At 43.7% G+C, this 19,460-nt stretch overlaps 1 protein-coding gene across 1 annotated transcript in view; it reads left to right on the top strand.

The window, feature by feature from the left end:
* Nucleotides 1–5,321: 5,321 nt before the first annotated feature.
* nucks1a (nuclear casein kinase and cyclin-dependent kinase substrate 1a) overlaps nt 5,322–19,460 on the top strand; it is a 36,122-nt gene continuing 21,983 nt past the window's right edge. The window contains exons 1-4 of the mRNA XM_078242162.1: nt 5,322–5,765; nt 7,749–7,792; nt 17,551–17,656; nt 18,574–18,656. Of these exons, the coding sequence (XP_078098288.1) occupies nt 5,749–5,765; nt 7,749–7,792; nt 17,551–17,656; nt 18,574–18,656 (250 nt within the window). The 5' untranslated portion in view covers nt 5,322–5,748. The remainder of the gene's footprint in view (nt 5,766–7,748; nt 7,793–17,550; nt 17,657–18,573; nt 18,657–19,460) is intronic.

Genomic DNA, 19,460 nt, shown 5'->3' with positions numbered 1-19,460 from the left:
AAACGCCACACAGACAGTGACCCAAGCCGGGAATTGAATACAGGTCCTTGGCACTGAGGCAGCAGTGCTAACCACCGTGCCACCCCTTTTGAAGCTACACATGGGAGTGGGCCATCCAGTCAACTCAATCCCGGGTGTGCTGTACTTCACTCTAGGCCACAATTTGTATCCTGCAATTAGGGAGGTGTGTAAGGAAAATAAAAATCAATATTTCTTTAAAGGAAAGAAAGAAAAGGCTGTCTCAGTTGTAAATAATTTTAAAATTATCACCGAGGCTTATACATTTCCAAATTCCACTATTTACGTTGGTCACTTTTTCCCATCTTCCTCAGCGAGCTATAAACTGTAAAATTCCATCCAGCTCTTTAATACCTCGAATTAGGAGATGTGTTAAGGCTGCTATTGCTGTGCAGATAGATGGTAAAACCTAGCCCCTGGTTGCAAATATCTCAAAAGTACAATGGAATGGAGTAACCAATGTAGATCTTTGTAGTTATTTAATTTGCTTTTTGGTATACCGGCCAGTTTATAATTTTACTCAAAGGAAGCAGAGATTAAATTTTGCCATCTTTTCTCTCCCAGTCAGGCTTAGGTGTTAGTGAACTTTAAGTATGAAGCGATTGAATCATGTAAACCCCAGGTATGTTGCACATCAGCTCTGACAAAGGTTCGTCCAGACTCAAAACGTTGGCTCTCTTCTATCCCTGATGTGGAGGTGCCGGCGTTGGACTGGGGGAAGCACAGTAAGAGGTCTCACAACACCAGGTTAAAGTCCAACAGGTTTATTTGGCAGCACAAGCTTTCGGAGTCTCGCTCCTTCATCGGGTGAATGACTCACCTGATGAAGAAGCGAGACTCCGAAAGCTTGTGCTGCCAAATAAACCTGTTGGATTTTAACCTGGTGTTGTGAGACTTCTTTCTATTCTATCCCCACAGATGCTATCAGAGCTGCTGAGTTTCTCCAGCATTTTCTGTTTATTTTGCACATCACTTTTTTTTAGTAATGTGTGTATTTGCTGTGCTTTAATGGAAAATGTTTAGCTTTAAGAGAGAATGCAAATTTTGTTTCTTTTCAATACACGTTTTATATCGCAGATTTGTCAGGTTTTGGACTGGCACCAATTGCACTATAACTAGACCGGATTAGTGTATATGTGTGCATTTATGAACCCACATCTGAGCTGAAAATGTCTTGCTTTTATTACAGTGGATTTGTTTTCTTAATCTTAAATTGTGGATGATCTAAAAACCTTTGATCTATTGTCAACCTGAGGTTTAATATTTTGCAACTTACATTTATTTAAATTAGTGCATGAGGAATGATTAAAGTTGTGTGACAGACTGGGAATTATGTTGCAGCTGTCTTGTTTGTTGCTACACCATCTAAAGTTTAAGTTTGAAGTCTTATTTATTAGTGTCACATGTAGGCTTACATTAACACTGCAGTGAAGTTACTGTGAAAATCCCCTAGTTGCCACCCTTCGGCACCAGTTCGGGTACACTGAGAGGGAATTTAGCATGGCCAATGTACCTAATCAGCACGTCTTTCGGATTGTGGGAGGAAACCGGAGCACCTGGAGGAAACTCAAGCAGACGCAGGGAGAATGTGCAAACTCCGCACAGGCAGTGACTGAAGCCGGGAATCGAACCAGGGTCCTTGGCGCTGCTAGGCAGCAGTGCTAACCACTGTGCCGCCCCAAATCTGTATTGGTATATCCACACAAGAGATGTTAATGCTTATGAGGAAAATCCTGACCTGTGATTTTCTCATTTAGAGAATCGGATCTGAAAGCCAAAGCGTATCCAAATGCTTAACAGTTCATTAAAGTTTTAACGTATCACTCTGAAATTTGCAGAAACCCTTTATATATTTTATGACTCTTGAGTCACGGTGGCACAGTGGTTAGCACTGCTGCCTCACAGCACCAGGGACCCGGCTTCAATTCCGGCCTCGGGTGGCTGTCTGTGTGGAATATGCATGTTCCCCCCTGTCTGTGTGGGTTTCCTCCGGGTGCTCCGGTTCTCTCTCTCAGTCCAAAGATGCGCAGGTTATGTTAATTGGCCATGCTAAATTGCCCGTTAGTGTCAGGGGAAGTAGCAGAGTAAGTACACGTGGGGTTATGGGGATAGGGCCTGGGTGGGATTGTTGTTTGTGCAGGCTCAATGGCCAAATAGCTTCCTTCTGCACTGTAGGGATTCTATGATATTTACTCTTTTTTTTAGGATACCCGAGCTTTCTGTGAAACCAAGAATAATGACAGTGGCACAGTGGTTAGCACTGCTGCCTCACAGCGCCAGGGACCTGGGTTCGATTCCCGAATTGGGTCACTGTCTGTGTGGAGTTTGGGCATTTTTCCTGTGTCTGCGTGGGTTTCCTCCGGGTGCTCCAGTTTCCTCCCACAGTCTGATGTGCTGGTTAGGTGCATTGGCCCGAACAGGCGCCGGAATGTGGCAACTAGAGGAATTTCACAGTAACTTCATTGCAGTGTTAATGTAAGTCTTGTGACTATTAAATAAACTTTTAAAACTTTAATGAGTTCAGTATTGGAGTGATTTTCAGAAATTTCATCAAATGGATCATTTTTTTAAAAAGGGGTTTAAGCAAACAGAATTAAAACTACTAGTCTTATCCTCTGCATTACTATTCTTGACTTGCCAAAAGAAAATACCCTAAATTAATAAGGAACATAGATTGAACAGGTATTAACAAAACTCCCATAACCCAGTGACCAATATAAAGAAAGACTTACATTTCTATAGCACCTTTCACAACTGCAGCAGGGTGACCCAAGCTGGTTTATAAGATAACATTGTACTTTGGAAGTATAGTCACTATTGTAATTTAAGAAACATAGCAGTCAACTTGCACTGAGCAGGTTCCCATAAACAGCTATGTGATGATGACCAGATAATGTTTTATTTGTCTTATGTTGACTGAGGGATGAATATTGCCCAGGATACGTGAGGGTGGGGGGGGGGTTTGGCACACAGGGCCTTGGTTTAAGATAAACAGAAAATGGCACTTCTAACAAAATTTTTGGCCTCAGTACTGCACTAGAGTGCCAGCTTAACTTTTGTGCCCAGGTCTTTGTGACAGGGACTTGAATGCACAATCACTTGACTCGAGACGCGAGTGTGATACCAACTGAGCACGACTGACTCTATTACCCCCAGTGAGGGCTGGGGGTGGGGGGCGGTTGGGGAGAGCGGTAAGACCAACTGCAGTGGTTGGACCAGATTGGTAACCACAGCCAACCAAGTTCTGCACAATTGTATTATCTTAAATTGAACAATGCAACACTTTTAAAGGGATTGGATATATGTGGAGTGAAATTGCATGGTTTAGGCTATTTGGCTGCTTTATTGGGATCTGTGGTTGCAGTATTGGGGTTTGGGCTGCAGTATTGGGGTCTGTGGCTGCAGTATTGGGGTCTGTGGCTGCAGTATTGGGGTTTGGGCTGCAGTATTGGGGTTTGGGCTGCAGTATTGGGGTTTGGGCTGCAGTATTGGGGTCTGGGCTGCAGTATTGGGGTCTGTGGCTGCAGTATTGGGGTCTGGGCTGCAGTATTGGGGTCTGTGGCTGCAGTATTGGGGTCTGTGGCTGCAGTATTGGGGTCTGTGACTGCAGTATTGGGGTTTGGGCTGCAGTATTGGGGTTTGGGCTGCAGTATTGGGGTGTGGGCTGCAGTATTGGGGTTTGGGCTGCAGTATTGGGGTGTGGGCTGCAGTATTGGGGTCTGTGACTGCAGTATTGGGGTTTGGGCTGCAGTATTGGGGTTTGGGCTGCAGTATTGGGGTCTGTGGCTGCAGTATTGGGGTCTGGGCTGCATTATTGGGGTTTGGGCTGCAGTATTTGGGTCTGCGGCTGCATTATTGGGGTCTGGGCTGCAGTATTGGGGTTTGGGCTGCAGTATTGGGGTTTGGGCTGCAGTATTGGGGTCTGTGGCTGCAGTATTGGGGTCTGTGGCTGCAGTATTGGGGTTTGGGCTGCAGTATTGGGGTTTGGGCTGCAGTATTGGGGTCTGTGGCTGCAGTATTGGGGTCTGTGGCTGCAGTATTGGGGTCTGCGGCTGCAGTATTGGGGTCTGCGACTGCACTATTGGGGTCTGCGACTGCACTATTGGGGTCTGTGGCTGCAGTATTGGGGTCTGTGGCTGCAGTATTGGGGTCTGTGGCTGCAGTATTGGAGTTTGGGCTGCAGTATTGGGGTTTGGGCTGCAGTATTGGGGTCTGTGGCTGCAGTATTGGGGTCTGCGGCTGCAGTATTGGGGTTTGGGCTGCAGTATTGGGGTCTGTGACTGCAGTATTGGGGTCTGTGACTGCAGTATTGGGGTCTGTGACTGCAGTATTGGGGTTTTGGCTGCAGTATTGGGGTTTTGGCTGCAGTATTGGGGTTTGGGCTGCAGTATTGGGGTCTGTGACTGCAGTATTGGGGTTTTGGCTGCAGTATTGGGGTTTGGGCTGCAGTATTGGGGTTTGGGCTGCAGTATTGGGGTCTGTGACTGCAGTATTGGGGTTTTGGCTGCAGTATTGGGGTTTGGGCTACAGTATTGGGGTCTGTGGCTGCAGTATTGGGGTTTTGGCTGCAGTATTGGGGTTTTGGCTGCAGTATTGGGGTTTGGGCTGCAGTATTGGGGTCTGTGACTGCAGTATTGGAAGGAAATCTGCATTTGCACCATTCAGATAATGGTGGAAGGGTTTTTGCCGCCAAATTTTGAGAAGCCCGCTGTGCGTGTGTGTGGGTGGAGGGGTGTTGCCATGAAGAAGAAAAGGAATGGCGAAGCATTAAGAGTTAAGATCCGCAGTACTGGGTTTGCGGAGATAAATCACACACCGCCCGCCAGCCTGCCTGCCTGCCAACCAGACTTTTAATTGTGAAACGCGGCGAATCTGCCGAAAAGGGAAAACAGCAGACCTTCAAACTTTGGATAAACCGATCGTTTTATTTTTAATTTTTTTTAAAAAAATCAGGGAGGGATGCGAGAAGGAAAATCTGAGGAAAGTGAGGGGATTTGCGCCCGTTTCCTTTTCGCCTGGCCGCGATGCGTGGCGAATGTGCCGAGGCGAAACGGAGGGGGTGGCGCTTGCTTGGATTCCGTGGGCGCCCCCCGCGACGCGCGCGGGGGGGGAAAGAAAAGGGGGGGAGGGCGCAACCCAACCTGCTGGTCACCTTGGTCCCGCCCCCCTCCCTTGGGCTGATGGACAGGCGGCGCGGCCAATGGGCGTGGCGGTTGTTTTTCAAACGCGCCAATGGGCGGGGAGAGGGGGCGGGACCCGCGCGGGCCCCCAGCGAGTTAGGTTGCCCTGGAAGTATTTGGGCTCTTTTTTTTTTACCTCCCCGAGTTGTCCATTGAGTGACTGAAGGGGGGGGGGAAATTTTTCAGTCACAATTCAACCTCCCTCAGCCTTCAACACACAACAACATCGCTTTAACAAAATAGAGAGAACAAAAAAAAACAAGCTTCGGAAGCGCGGCCTCACACATTTACCTTACTCTTTTTGTTGTTATTTTGTTTTAAAATTAAAACAAATTTAAAGAGAGAGAGAGAGAGAGGGGGGTTTGTCGGTTGTCCGACCGTGCGTCGAAGCCTGAGGCCTGCAGAATTTTCCCTTGGTGATTTTTATTCTTTTAAAATTATTTTCATCTTCGTTTTCCCAGCAAAGGAAAAGAACACGGGGGGGGGTGGGGGAGGAAAAATATAATCTTTGGTTTTATTCTTCGAAAGCCCTCCCGTTCCCGCCGAAGAGATGTCGAGACCTGTCAGGTTCGTATGTGGGAGCATTTGTAATGATATGGGGGGGGGGGGGGGGGGGGATTGCAGTGCAAATTTATTTATTTGAGTGAAAAATATAATTTTAAGTTATTTATTTCATTAAAAAAGGGGGAAGGAGGGGGTGGTCCTGTCGTTTTAAAGGGTAATTCCACCCCCCAACCCCCTTCCTTTCCCCTCTTAAATTTCGAGTTTTGGTAATAATCCCCATAAAATGTGTTTTCCCTCCCCCCTTTGCTCAACATTTTTATTTTAACCAGCCTTCATTTTCATCTCTGGATTAATTAGAATCATTATATCTCTCCCCCCACCCCCCAATCTCCTTTCTTTCCCTCTTAAATTTCGGGTTTTGGTAATAATCCACACAAAATGTGTTCCCCCCCCCCTTTGCTCAACATTTAAAAAAAATTAGCTTTCATTTTCATCTCTCTTAATTAAATCATTATATCTTCTTCCCCCCCCCAATTCTTTATTGTTGTATTATGCAACCGTTTCTGCTCTCTGCCTTGACCTAGAACAGCTAAATCTAATGGAATCCAATTCAAATTACTCACCCTATCATTGGAATTTAAGCGTTTAGATTCATTTTATGGATTCCCATGTTTTTTATTTATATATTCCAGTTTGCTCTAAGGGCCTGGCTGCGTGCAAAGATGTATTTGCATATGGGTGCTGGTATGCTCTTCAGTACGTTTGTGGGATTTTAATTTTTTATTAAAAATTGGCTCTTGTTGTATTCCATGTAAGATTTATTAAGCAAAGTCAGCATCTAGGTCTCCATTTTGAATTGTGTCCTGCAAAAGACATGTGGTTTCTGGGAAGTTGGAGGAACAAATGGGCTCATGCTGTGACTGCATTCCAGATACTGTTGTTCTGAATTCCTTGTGAAGTAAATAGGAGACTTAAGTCTTTTAAATCAAGTGATCTATCTCCCTAGTGCACCTAAAGTACCCAAGGAGCTATCATGGCAGACTTTTGTTTTAATTGAAGTAAATTAAGTTTGTACCTGTAGTCTGTATGTTTAAGCTTGACTTCTATGGCTGACTGGAAATGAATACAGGGTGTGTTTTTGTTGAAAGGATAGGTTGTACAACAATAAGTCCAGATGCATTCAGTTTCAAGATGGTTTAGAATGTAAATAGAAAATAATTATTTCTCCCTCAAAATGAGTTATCAATATAATCTGAAATCTAGCAGTGTAATTAAAATTTTTATCAGGATAATCTTTTCAGATAATTTTTTTTAAAACAGAAAATGCTGTAAATACTCAGGTATTTGCATCCCTATGCTAATTTTCCAGCATCTTTGAAGATGAAAACAAAATTACGTTTCTGGTTGATTAATTGGCATTTTCAAATCTTCAAGATTTCCAGCATCCACAATATTTTACTGTTAAGGTCCAATTTTTGGACATCCCAAATGGCTGGAGCTGTTTATAAGCATGTGAATAGATAGGCTGATTAAAGGATTTTAAATTTAAACCGACTCTGATGACCTCTGACGAAGGGTTATCCAGACTAGAAATGTTAGCTTTGTTCTCTCCACAGATGCTGTCAGATCTGCTGAGATTTTCCAGCAGTTTCTGTTTTTGTTTCAGATTCCAGCATCCACAGTAATTTGCTTTTATCATAGCAGTTTACTCTTATTCTCCCCAATATTAATTCCACTTCCTCCCCAAACAGGATGCAGTCTGTTCCTGTGCAAATATTATACCGTAACAGAGAGCCAAGAGGTATAAGGGTACTAGATCTTTGCAAAAATCTGTGGTTATAGGTCCTCATCGAAGTAGTGACAGTTTGGGCAATGAATGTTTCAAAATTGTAACTCTAATGTTAAAATTTCTCAAATTTATCTTTTTGGGACTGCAGTAACTACTACAACTTGTATTTGTATAACATTTTTTGATGTATTAAAACATTTCATGGTGTTTCACAACATTATAAAGCAAAATTAACTATTCTTTATTATTTTTCTCAGGAATAGGAAGGTCATTGACTACTCACAGTTTGAAGACTCTGATGGTATGTACTATGCATGGCATCAGGTAATTTTTAAGTAGCTTGTCTTGTGAATTGAAGAAAAAAATCCCTAATTCCTTAAGGCTGCTTATTCATGTTTTAATATGTTCATGGACCCATTGGCACCATCTATCAAAAACAGCTTGCATTTACTTAGTACCTGTGTTAATGTGGTAAAAACAAGGAGCTTCGCAAGTGTTATCACTCAAAATTTGACACGGAGCCAGCCGCATGATATTAGGACAAGTAACCAAAAACTTAGTCAAAGAGGTAGATGTGAAGAGCGTATTTGTGCAGGAGAGAGCGCGACATGTGGAGATGCTTAGGTGGGTAATTGCAGAACTTTGGGCCTGATTTTTTTTGAAGTTGCTGTTGCCAATGATGGGAGAAATGGAGATGTACAAGAGAAGTGATGTGGAGCACAGAATTCTAGGAAGGAGGTGGGGAAGCATGAGCCCATGGAGGGGTTTGAAAGCAAGGATGAATATTTTAAAATTGAGGCATTTCCAGATTGTAAATCAATGAGCACAGGGATGGAGGAACAGGTCTTGGTGCTTGTCTTGTAAATTTAAAAAAATGCAATTTCTTGAGGGTGCTAATTGGTGTTTATGCCTCTGAAATTGTCTATGGGCAGCAGAGTTTTGGGTAAGCCCTCAAGTTTATGGAGGATGTAAAGCCAATAAAGCCAGAATAACACTGGTATAGTCAAGTCTAGAGGTTACAAAAGCATGGATGTGGGTTACAGCAGATGAGTAGAGGCAGGAGCTGAGACAGGTGATTCTATGGAGGTGGAAGTCTTGAAGTGCTGATATTTCCAAATTTGTAGATGACACTAAGCTGAGTGGCAGTCTGTGCTGTGAGGAGGATGCTAAGAGGCTGCAGGGTAACTTGGACAGGCTTGCTGAGTGGGCATATACTTGGCAAATGCAATATAATGTGGATAAATGTGAGGTTATCCACTTTGGCAAAACAGGAAGGAAGATTATTATCTGAATGGTGGCAGTTTAGGAAAAGGGGAAGTGCAATGTGACTGGGTGTCATGGTGGAACAGTCGCTGAAGGTTGGCAGCAGGTTCAGCAGACGGTAAGGAAAGCTAATGGTATGCTGGCCTTCGTAGTAAGAGGATTTGAGTAGAGAAGTAAGGATGTCTTGCTGCAGTTATACAGGGCTTTGGTGAGACCACACTTGAGTATTGTGTAATTTTGGTCTCATAGTCTGAGGAAGGACATTCTTGCTATTGAGGGAGACAAGTGAAGGTTCACCAGACTGACTCCTGGAATGGCAGGACTGACATGAAGAGAAACTGGATCGACTGGGCTTGTACTCACTGGAATTTGGAAGCATGAGAGGGGATCTCATAGAAACATATAAAATCCTGATGGAATTGGATAGACTAGATGCGGGAATAATGTTCCTGATGTTGAGGAAGTGCAGAACTGGGCGTCACAGTCTAAGAATAAGGGGTAAGCCATTCAGGACTGAGATGAGGAAGAACTTCTTCACCCAGAGTTGTGAATCTGTGGAATTCTCTACCACAGAAAGCTGTTGGGGCCAGTTCATTAGATATATTCAAGAGGGAGCTGGACGTGGCCCTTGTGGCTAAAGGGATCAAGGGGTATGGAGAGAAAGCAGGAGTGGGATACTGAAAGTGCATGATCATATTGAATGGTGGCGCAGGCTCGAAGGGCCGAATGGCCTACTCCTGCACCTATTTTCTATGTTTCTATATGGATGCTCACTCTTGGTAAATACGACATCAAGGTCACAAGTGATCTGGTTCAGCCTCAAAAGGGTTGGAATTGGTGGCAACGGGACTGAGTTTATGGTCAGGACCAAAAATTTGCTTTGGTTTTCCTGATATTTAGTTGGGAACATATTTCGTCATCTGCTTGAAGTCAGACTGGTACGTCAGACAATGCAGGGATCGAGGAGGGTGATGGTAAAGGAGAGGTGGATGTTGTCAGCGTATGTGTGGAACCTGATATTCAGTTTGCTGGTGATGCTGTCAAGTAGCAGCATGCAAGTGATAAATAGGATCAGACTAAGGATAGATTCTGGGAGTACTCCAGAGGTAACAGCGCAGGAGTGAGATGAGAAGCCAATTGCAGTTGAATCTCTGGCTGCACCTGGAGGGATAAGATTGGAATCGGGCAAGGGTGGGCTGTACTCATCTGGATGAGGGAGGAAAGTGTTGCAGGAGGATGATGTGGTCGATTGTTAGTAGCTGCAGATGGGATATTTTGCCACGGCAACACATGTAATTAGTGACTGAGGTCAAATTGACACTGTGGCAAGGTTGAAAATCTGACTGGAGTGATTCAAACATGGAAATTCAGTAAGGATGGATGTGAATTTCAGAACCAACAGCATCTACAAAGACAGTAAGTTTTTGAAGAGATTGAAGATGGGCTGGTAATTTGCCATTGCAAGTTAAGTGTTTTATGAGGAGAGTGGTGATATAGGCAGATTTTGAAGGTGAGTGGGACAGCACCTGTGAAAAGAGAATAGATGATGTGGGGACCGGGGTTTGGAATAAAGGTTGAGCGGTCAGCATTTTCGTGTGAATAAGGTCTAGTGGACAAGATTAGCTTGATGGGAAGTGTCACAGCGAAGCACAGAACCTTTAGGTCTCTGTGCTTTACAGGGCAGGATTATTTGGGTTTGTTTTTTTTCTTCCATGGGATGTGGGTGTCACTGACTATGCCACCATTTATTGCCCACCCCAATTGCCCTTGAGAAGGTGGTGGTGAGCTGTAGCCTTGAACCGCTGCAGTCCATGCAGTGTAAGTATACCCACAGCGCTGTGAGGAAGGGAATTCCAGGGTTTCCACTCAGCAACAGTGAATAAACGATGATATGGTTCCATATTGTGCGTGGCTTGGAGGGGAACTTGAAGGAGGTGATGCTGTTCCCATGCCTCTCCTGCCCTTGTCCTTCGAGGTGATGGGGCTGACAGGTTTAGAACACGTTGTTGACGGACCCTTGGTGAGTTGTCAGTGTATGCCAGTGGTGGAGAGAGTGAATGTTGAAGGTGGTAGATGGGGTGCCAAACAAGCATTCTACTTTTTCCTAGATGGTGTCAAGCTTCTTCATTGTTGTTGAGACTGCACTATTCAGGCAAGTGGAGAGTATTCCATCGCACTCCTGACTTGAGCCTAGTAGATGTTGGGAAGTCAGGCGGTGAGTTGCTCACCATACAGTTCCCAGTCTCTGACCTGTTCCTGTAGCCACAGAATTTATGTGGTTGATCCAGTTCGGTTTGGGGTCGATGGTAACCACCACGTTCAAGTCACTCAGCTTTATCCCACAAACTTCTTACAGTCGTCAGTCTGTGATCTCAAAAAAAGTTAACGTTGCATTGCTGGTGGTAATCATATAACTATACCTATTTTCTGAAGGTCCTTCTAGCCAATAGTTATCATGATCACTCCAAATGTGTGTTCCTAAAGCATTCTCTATTATAGGTACGCTGTATGACCAGGTTTTCGATTAAGGGAATAGAAGCAGGTTAAGTAGAATGAAAATGAATGGCAAACCTGGTTTTAAAATGGTACTGGCAAAACAAGATATGCAGAACCTATTTGTCATGAGTTCGAATAATTTAGTGGTAGCTGAGCTGAGGTTATGTCAAATGAACTGTCACATTGGTCTATACTATTTTGGGTTGTGACTTTTGTTTTAAAACATGCATGTTTATTTTGGTCAACTTTATTGCTATTGAGAGTGATTGGTGTGTATGCATCTAAGTTTCTTGCGAGTTTCATGTGATATTGAGTGTTAAGTAGAAGACTGATGTAAGACAATGATACTTCATGGGACTTGGATGGGTTTGACATCTGAACCATTTCTGTTGTCTTCTATTACGTCTGAATTTCTAACTTGAGCTCCTCAATGGTTCATTACACTAGTGCATTACTACCCAGATATGATCAGCGTGAAGAAACCCGGCTTCATTATTCTTGCAGCTGCCCTCAGACATTTGCTTGGGTTTTTGAGTGTGACTTAAAATTACTAAGGATCCTCTCCAGGGCAGTAATTCTGTAGAGGGGATCTGTGAACTGTGTGAGCAAGGCAAGTAACAGCATGTCCCTTCAGCCAACCAGGTTGAAGAGTCTTCACCGAGCTATGCAGAGTCAAAGCCAGGAGGGAGAGGTTAAAATTTTTATTTCAGGAAGGTCATGCACAAAAAACAAAATAAAAAGGAAAGAAAGGGGGCAGAACAGTGGCACTGGTTAGCACTGCTGCCTCACAGCTCCAGTGACCCAGGTTCAATTCCGCCTCGGGTGACTGTCGGTGTGGAGTTTGCACATTCTCTCTGTGTCTGCGTGGGTTTCCTCCCACAGTCCAAAGATGTGCAGGTTAGGTGGATTGGCCATGCTAAATTGACCCGTAGTGTCAAAAGACATGTAGGTTAGGGGGATTAGCAGGGTAAATACATGGGGGTATGCGGATAGGGTGGGGAAGAGGACCTGAGTAAGACTCTCTGTCAGGGAGCCAGTGCAGACTCGATGGACCGAATGGCCTCCTCTGCACTGTAGGGATTCTATGATGAAAGGTGGAATTGACAGAGGTATTAAGAGATAGGTACTTTAAAAAAAATTCCAACAGTAGTTAAATTCTGAAGCAGTGAGACTGCATACCTGTGAAGTTAAATTTTCAGTGTTGGAGATTATTAGGCAGTAATTAAGACTTGCATTGTTTAAAAGATAATTTACACATCAATGCCTTAACTTTTCTGGTTTAGATAGCAGATATGCCCCAAAACTTTGCACCTTTTATGTCGAAATGATGGCCCAATGATCAATGCAAACACGAAAATAGCAAAATACGTTGGTCCTATTCTCTCTCCACAGATGCTGTCAGATCTGCTGAGTTTTTCCAGCATTTTCTGTTTTTGCTACGAAAATAGGTGCTGAAGTGGCCCCTCAAGCCTGCTGTGTCATTCAGTAAAATCATGGGTTTTCTGTTTGTTTCCAATTCTACATTCCTATCTACCCCCAATAACCTTTGGTCCCCTTGCCAAACAAGGTTCTGCCACCTTAAAAATATTCAATGACCCTGCCTCCAAAGTTGGACAATGCTCTGAGAGAAAACAATTCTCCTCATCTCTGTCCTAAAAGGGTGACCTCTAATTTTGAAACAGTGCCCCCTAGTTCTGGACACGCCCACATACTTTTCCACATCTTTCTTGTCCAGACTGTTCAGAACGTTGTATACTTCAGTCAAGTCACCCCTCACACTTCTAAATTCCAGTGTAAATAAGTCCAACCTGTCTAACCTATCCTCACAAGTCAACCCACTTTACAGGTTATCAATCTAGTGAACATCCTCTGAACCGCCTCCAATGCAGTTATAGCGTTCATTAAATAAGGCCAGAACTGCACACGATATTAGAGATACGGTCTCACCAATTACCTATATAACTGAAGCATACCATCCTTGCTTTTATGTGCATTTCGTCTTATAATAAAGGATAATATTAACCTCCTTAATTGTTGTATCGGCACTAACTTTTGTGACCTATGCACTAGAACACCTAGATCCCTCTACACCTCTGAATTCTGCAGTCCTCTGTTTAAGTGATACTCTGCTTCTTTATTCTTCTGTCAAAGTGCAGACTTTACATTTTCCCATATTATACTTCATCAGCTAGATTTTTATCCACTCACTCACCCTATCTATATACATCTGCAACCTCCTTACTACTTCTTCACGTATTTTCCAACTATCTTTTGTCATTGCAAAATTAGGTCCGTGCCTTCACTCCCTTCACCTAAGTCATTGATATAAATTGTAAAACGTTGAGGCTCCGGCATGGACTCTTTTGGGGCTCCACTTGTTCAATACTGCCAATCGGAAAAATACCCCATTTATGCGTACTCTGTTTTCTGCCAGCCAACCAATCTTCTATCATGCTAAGATGTTATCCCTACACCGTGAGCTTTTATTTTCTGCAATAACCTTTTATGTGACACCTTATCAAATCTTAGTATCGTATGTCTACTAGTTCCACTTTACCCGCAGCGCACATTACTTCTTCAGAGAACTGCAATCGGTTGGTTAAACGTGGTTTCCCTTTCACAAAACCATGTTGACTTTTCCTGATTACCTTGAGTTTCTCATGGAGCCTAGCTATAACATTATAATGTCACTGAAATAATAACCCGGAGGCCCAGGCTGATACTCTTAAGGACAGAAGTTCAAATCCCACAACAGATGAAATTTAAATTCAAGTAATAAATCTAGGATATAAAATGAATAATTGTGACCATGACAGCTATCATCAATTGTTGTAAAAATCCACCTAGAAGAAATCTACCGTCCTTGCCCAGTCTGATCTACACGTGACTCCAGATCCACAGCTATGTGGTTGGCTCTTAACTGCCTTCTGAACTGGTCTAACAAGCTATTGAGTTCAAGGGCAGTAAGGGGCGGCTAACAAATGACCAGTGACACTCACCTCCCATGAAAGAGTTTAAGAATGTGTTTTAATGCCAAATCTCTCTGAAGCAGAGTAAGTCAGACAGCAACTTCCAGACTTCAGTGTTTTACTGTGTGTGTGCAGGCACTAGCAGTTATTAGAACAACACAAAAGCGCAATATTGCCGACGCTGGAAGTTAAAACAAAATGTTGAAAACACTCAGCAGGTCAGTCAGCATCTGTGGAGTTAATGTTTCAGTCTGAAGATCCTTCGTTGGAACTGATTCTGATGAAGGGCCATCAATCTGAAATGTTAACTGTTTCTCTCCACGGATGCTGCCTGACTTGTTGAGTACTATCAGTATTTTCTGTTTACACAAGAAGTTGCTGTCTGATTTACTGCGTAATAATGGTGACTGCGTTTGCCTCACCGTTATTCCTATTGCAAAATTTAAGCAGGTGTGATTCCTCAATGGCTTACATAGACCAAGCGATTCTGTTTGAATCCCAGCTTTTTTTTATCTCTGCCTGATTTGTGCTGATTTACGGCAGTTCCCCACCAGGCCATGGACGAGGAGGGTAAAATTGACCTGCATTCATGTGCTATTCTGACCTTGTTGGTAATGTGTATATGTGGGTTGCGTAAGAACAGGATCATGTATGGTCACAATATCACCTTGTGATTAAATAGTCTCCCACCTGACTCTTGCATCATGTAAAAGGCAATTGGTGAGGTTACAAGGGGATTTGCTACCTTAGCAGGAATCAAGGGAAAAATGACTTTTTTAATTGATCAGGAGGTCGACAGTGTACAGGTTAGAGCATTAATCCGTGCATGTCAACCATTTTATTAAATGGCAACATGGCCGCAAAAATTAAAGAATCCTTGGAGTGATTTGGAGTTCTGTTTATTACAATTTAATCTGCTCGCGTGATTTGTTTGATTTAACCTGATTGCAACCTGGTTCCAGTTGCTGTCTCTTTCTCACTTGTTTCTCTCCTGCATCAAATAAATTTCTCTTCATATCTGACCCCCTCATTCACAGTCCTTTTGTTTTTCTGACCATTTTAAAGTGTTTTATGGAACTCTGTCTAACCAGCAGTTTCTATAAAGCTAAGCTGCTATGACTCGTAGCAGTTTGCACCTCTACGCTCCATTAGACACTTTTAAAGTTTAAAGACACCAGGATGCTGTTACTATAGCGGAAACAGGTTAATATTTCGAGTCAGTCTGACTGAGGTCCGGGTTCAATTTCGGGTCACTATCTGTCTGGACTTTACACTTTCTTCTCGTGTCAGTGTGGGTTTCCTCCCACACTCCAAAGATGTGTGGGTTAGGTTGATTGGTCATGCTAAATTGTAGCAGGGGAAATACATGGGGTCATGTGGATGGATCCTGGGTGGGATTGTTGTCGGTGCAGGCTCGATGGGCTGAATAGCCTCTTTCTGCACTGTAGAGATTCTGTAAATCATCAGGAAGAAACTTGTTGGGTATTAAACTATAGTTAGAAGAGATTGCAACAAGATGTAGCAACCTTACCATGAGACAGTTGGCCTGGTTTTTTTTTGGGGGGGGGGGAGGTAGGGTTATTGCATTGAGGCATTAATGGGATATTTAAAAAGATTTGGGGGGGTGGTGGTTAAAATGGAGGAGGAAGGTCACAGTCTAAAGTTGCTAAACTCAAATGTTGAGGGCTGTACTGCGCCTAAATGGAAGGTGAGAGGTTGGTCTTCCAGCTTGCGTTGGGCTTCATTGGAGCCCTGCAGCAAGCCAATGACAGACATGTGAGCATGAAGGCAAGGTGCTGAGTTAAACTGGCAAATTTACAGGAAGGTTGGGGCCAAACTTGCAGATGGAGCAAAGGTGTTCCGCTAAGCGGTCACCCAGTCTGCATTTAGTCTCCCCAACATCGAGGAGACTGCACTGGGAGCAGCAAATACAGTAGACCAGATTGAAGGAAACGCTGCATAACCTGAAGGTGCGTGTTTGGGGCCTTGAATGGTGAGGAGGGAGGAGGTAAAGGGGCAGGTGCTGCACCTCCTGTGGTTGCAAGGGAAGGTATCATGGGAAGGGATTGGGGAGTTTGCATGTTGGAGGAGTGGACCAGGATGTCACAGGAGAAGTGGAATGCTGATGGAGGTGAGGGAAAGATGTGTTTCGTGGTAGTTTCATGCTGGAGTTAACAGAAATGGCGGAAGATGAATCCTTTGAATATGGAGGCTGGTGAGGTGGGAAGTGAGTAAAAGAGGGACCCTATCATCTTTCTTGGGGTGAGGGCAAAGGTGTGGAAATGGGTGGAACTACAGGGAAGTTTATCAGAAGTGCTATTTTCAAAGGTAGCGTCATTGGAACAGATGCGACAGAGAAACTGGGAGAATGTGATGGAATCTGTACAGGAAGCAGGGCGTGAGGAGCTGCAGTTGAGTTAGCTGTGGGAGTCAGTGGATTTGCAATGAATGTTGGTCGGTTTATTACCCGAGACAGATGGGTCATGGAAAAGAAGTGTTGGGGACTGGACCATGTGAGGGTGAGAGAGAGGTAGAAATTGGAAGCAAAATTGATCAAATATTTTGGGTCCAGGCAAGAGTATGAAGCAACACCAATATAGTCATCGATGTAACAGGGGGAAAAAAACTTGTGGGAGGTGGCCTGAGTAGGACTGGAACAAGGAGTGTTCCACATAATCCACAAAAGAAAGAAATTAGTTTTGTGGGGCAGGGACAGGCTGGTACAATGGGTCGACCAGGGAAGTCCTGTTTGTGGATTTTGAGAAGGAGGTAGAAGTGGGTTATGTGCTGTTGATCGACAGTGGTTTATATATTTATTTTATCTAAAGATTATTTATTAGTGTCACAAGTAGGCTTACATTAACACTGCAATGAAGTTACTGTTAAAATCCCCATGTTGCCACACTCCGGCGCCTGTTCGGGTACACTGAGGGACACGCACCTGTTCACTATACACAGACAGCGACCCAAGCCGGGAATCAAACCTGGGTCCCTGGCGCTGTGAGGCAGCTGTGCTAACCATTGTGCTACCATGCCGCCCCAATTGGAGACTGCGGAGGGAAAATCTCCAGAGGTGATGAAAATTTGCTGTGTTTCTATGCATGTATTGTCTCTACCATATTTGCTTGCTTCTGTGGCATAATCGTAGAACGATTGCATTTAATTGGATCTCAACCTCCATTTCAGTGCAGGCTACCTGTCTGGGCGTTATCACATGTTTTTGAATAAGGTTTTTCCCCCTCTTTCCCAATTAAAACTGAATAATTCTATTTGTCATTGTGGATATAAAGAATTGGTAAAATAGCAAAATTAACCGGATCTCTATTTGCAGATGAAGCTTATGGAAGAGATTCACCCCCTCCTGCTAAGAGAGCTCGAGCATCTCCCAGGGAAGGAAAAAACAAACGGAAGTCTGCAAAAAACGCACGAGATGAAAGGTAACATTTATGTGAACTCCTTCATTGTCTGTCATTTTGGTTTTATAGAATTTTTTAAGGGATTGCATTATGTGGGTATATGTGGCAAGGTGCAAAAGACAGGCTTTAATTTATTTTTGGGATAGAAAGCGATATACCTCTCTACCAGTGTTTGCGGTTTCTGAGTGTGGGACAAAAGTGTTGTTGCTAGACATGTTGTTTCTGCTCTGAGGCACAAGTTTATATTCACCTCCAGCAAGCCAGATAATGGCCACATGTTGGTGGCCATTCTTGACCATAAAATTGATGATATTCAAGTTGACCGAATAGATATCATAAACAACTCTTCATGGGTTCGTTACCAGAGTGAAGGATTTGTTTAGTTGACACACAGAATCCATAGAAGCCCTACAGCACGGAAGGAGGCCATTCGGCCCATCAAGTCTGCACTGTCTCTTAGCCGGGCCCACCCACCCTATCCCCGTAACCCCACACATTTACCATGGCTAATCCACCTAACCTACACATCTTTGAACTGTGGGAAGAAACTGGAGCACCCAGAGGAAACCCACGCAGACACGGGGAGAACGTGCAAACTCCACATAGACAGTCACCCAAGCCGGAGTCGAACCTGGTCCCGTGGCACTGTGAGGCAGCAGTGCTAACCACTGTGCCGCCTACAATGCATCATTGTCAAAATTGGGGGAAACCTCTTGATACAGTGGAGCCCCGATTTAGTGCGAATTCGCATATAACGCGATGGTGTCATTGGACCCTTTTTTTCCCGCTAATAATTGGCAAATTTAGCGCGACCCTGCTTTTTTTGCGACCCTGCTTTTATGGACCCCAACCATCGTGTTATAACGGGGCTCCACTGTATTAGGGTAATTTGTATGTAAATCTCTTGTTTTGACATGGATTCTTCTTTGATTTTGCAGTGAGGAATCAGACGACAAGTTGTATGAGAAGGACCTGAAGGCTGCCATTGCCCTGTCAAAGAAGGAGGCATCCCATTCACCTGGTGGGTTTACATTAAACTATATGGTACAGGTTAAAGGTCAGACTGAAGGAAGCAACCTAATATAAGTGTAGCAGTATGTCTCGTAGCTCTGCATTTCTAGGTTTTGATTATTCCTGGAGGTGACATGCCTACATTCTGTTAGAAATTTGACCAGCTGCTGATGGGGCTTTGTAGGATGAAGCCTTTGGCTGATGGGACACATAGGGCAGGCTTCATCCTTAGCGGATGGTTTACAATAGAAAAACTAAAGGAGCTTGAGGAAAAGTAACTAAAATTAATGTCAAGCTGACAATAATGAGAAAACGATGTGCGACTTTTCAAAAACTTGTTGAATGCAATTTCCTGATCTTTACATCGTACCAGAAGAGAATTTTAATGGGTAGTAATTTCTAATTCGTAGAAGTTTAGCAATGGGGAAGCATTTTTATTGGAAATCTTGAGAACGTAACTTTACTAAAACACGTTTTATGCCAAAATAGCATAGTAAGTTTAAGGTGACTGCTTTCTTGTATCCACAGAGAGGCTTGAACTCTCTTGCCACTCTCTCTACTTGAAATTCAAGCAAACTAAAGCTTAACAGTGTTTTGCTGCAATTTTTTGGATCAGTGGCAAATTGCTGAAGTGGATTCTGTAGATTCATGTTAAAAGATTACTAAATAGGACACGTCATTTTCTGTGCTAGTGGTTGTAGTTTTCTTCTGTTTTGATCTTGTTTTCTCTTTTCTCTCTCTCCCCCCCCCCCCCCCCCCCCCCCCCCCCGCCCTTTACGTGTATATGCACGTGTCTTGATTTATCCTTGTGGAT

Source organism: Mustelus asterias, chromosome 25 (genome assembly GCF_964213995.1).
Source record: "Mustelus asterias chromosome 25, sMusAst1.hap1.1, whole genome shotgun sequence".
NCBI classification, from domain to species: domain Eukaryota; kingdom Metazoa; phylum Chordata; class Chondrichthyes; order Carcharhiniformes; family Triakidae; genus Mustelus; species Mustelus asterias.
Note: the sequence above shows the minus strand (reverse complement) of the source record. Positions and strands in the feature narration are given on the sequence as shown.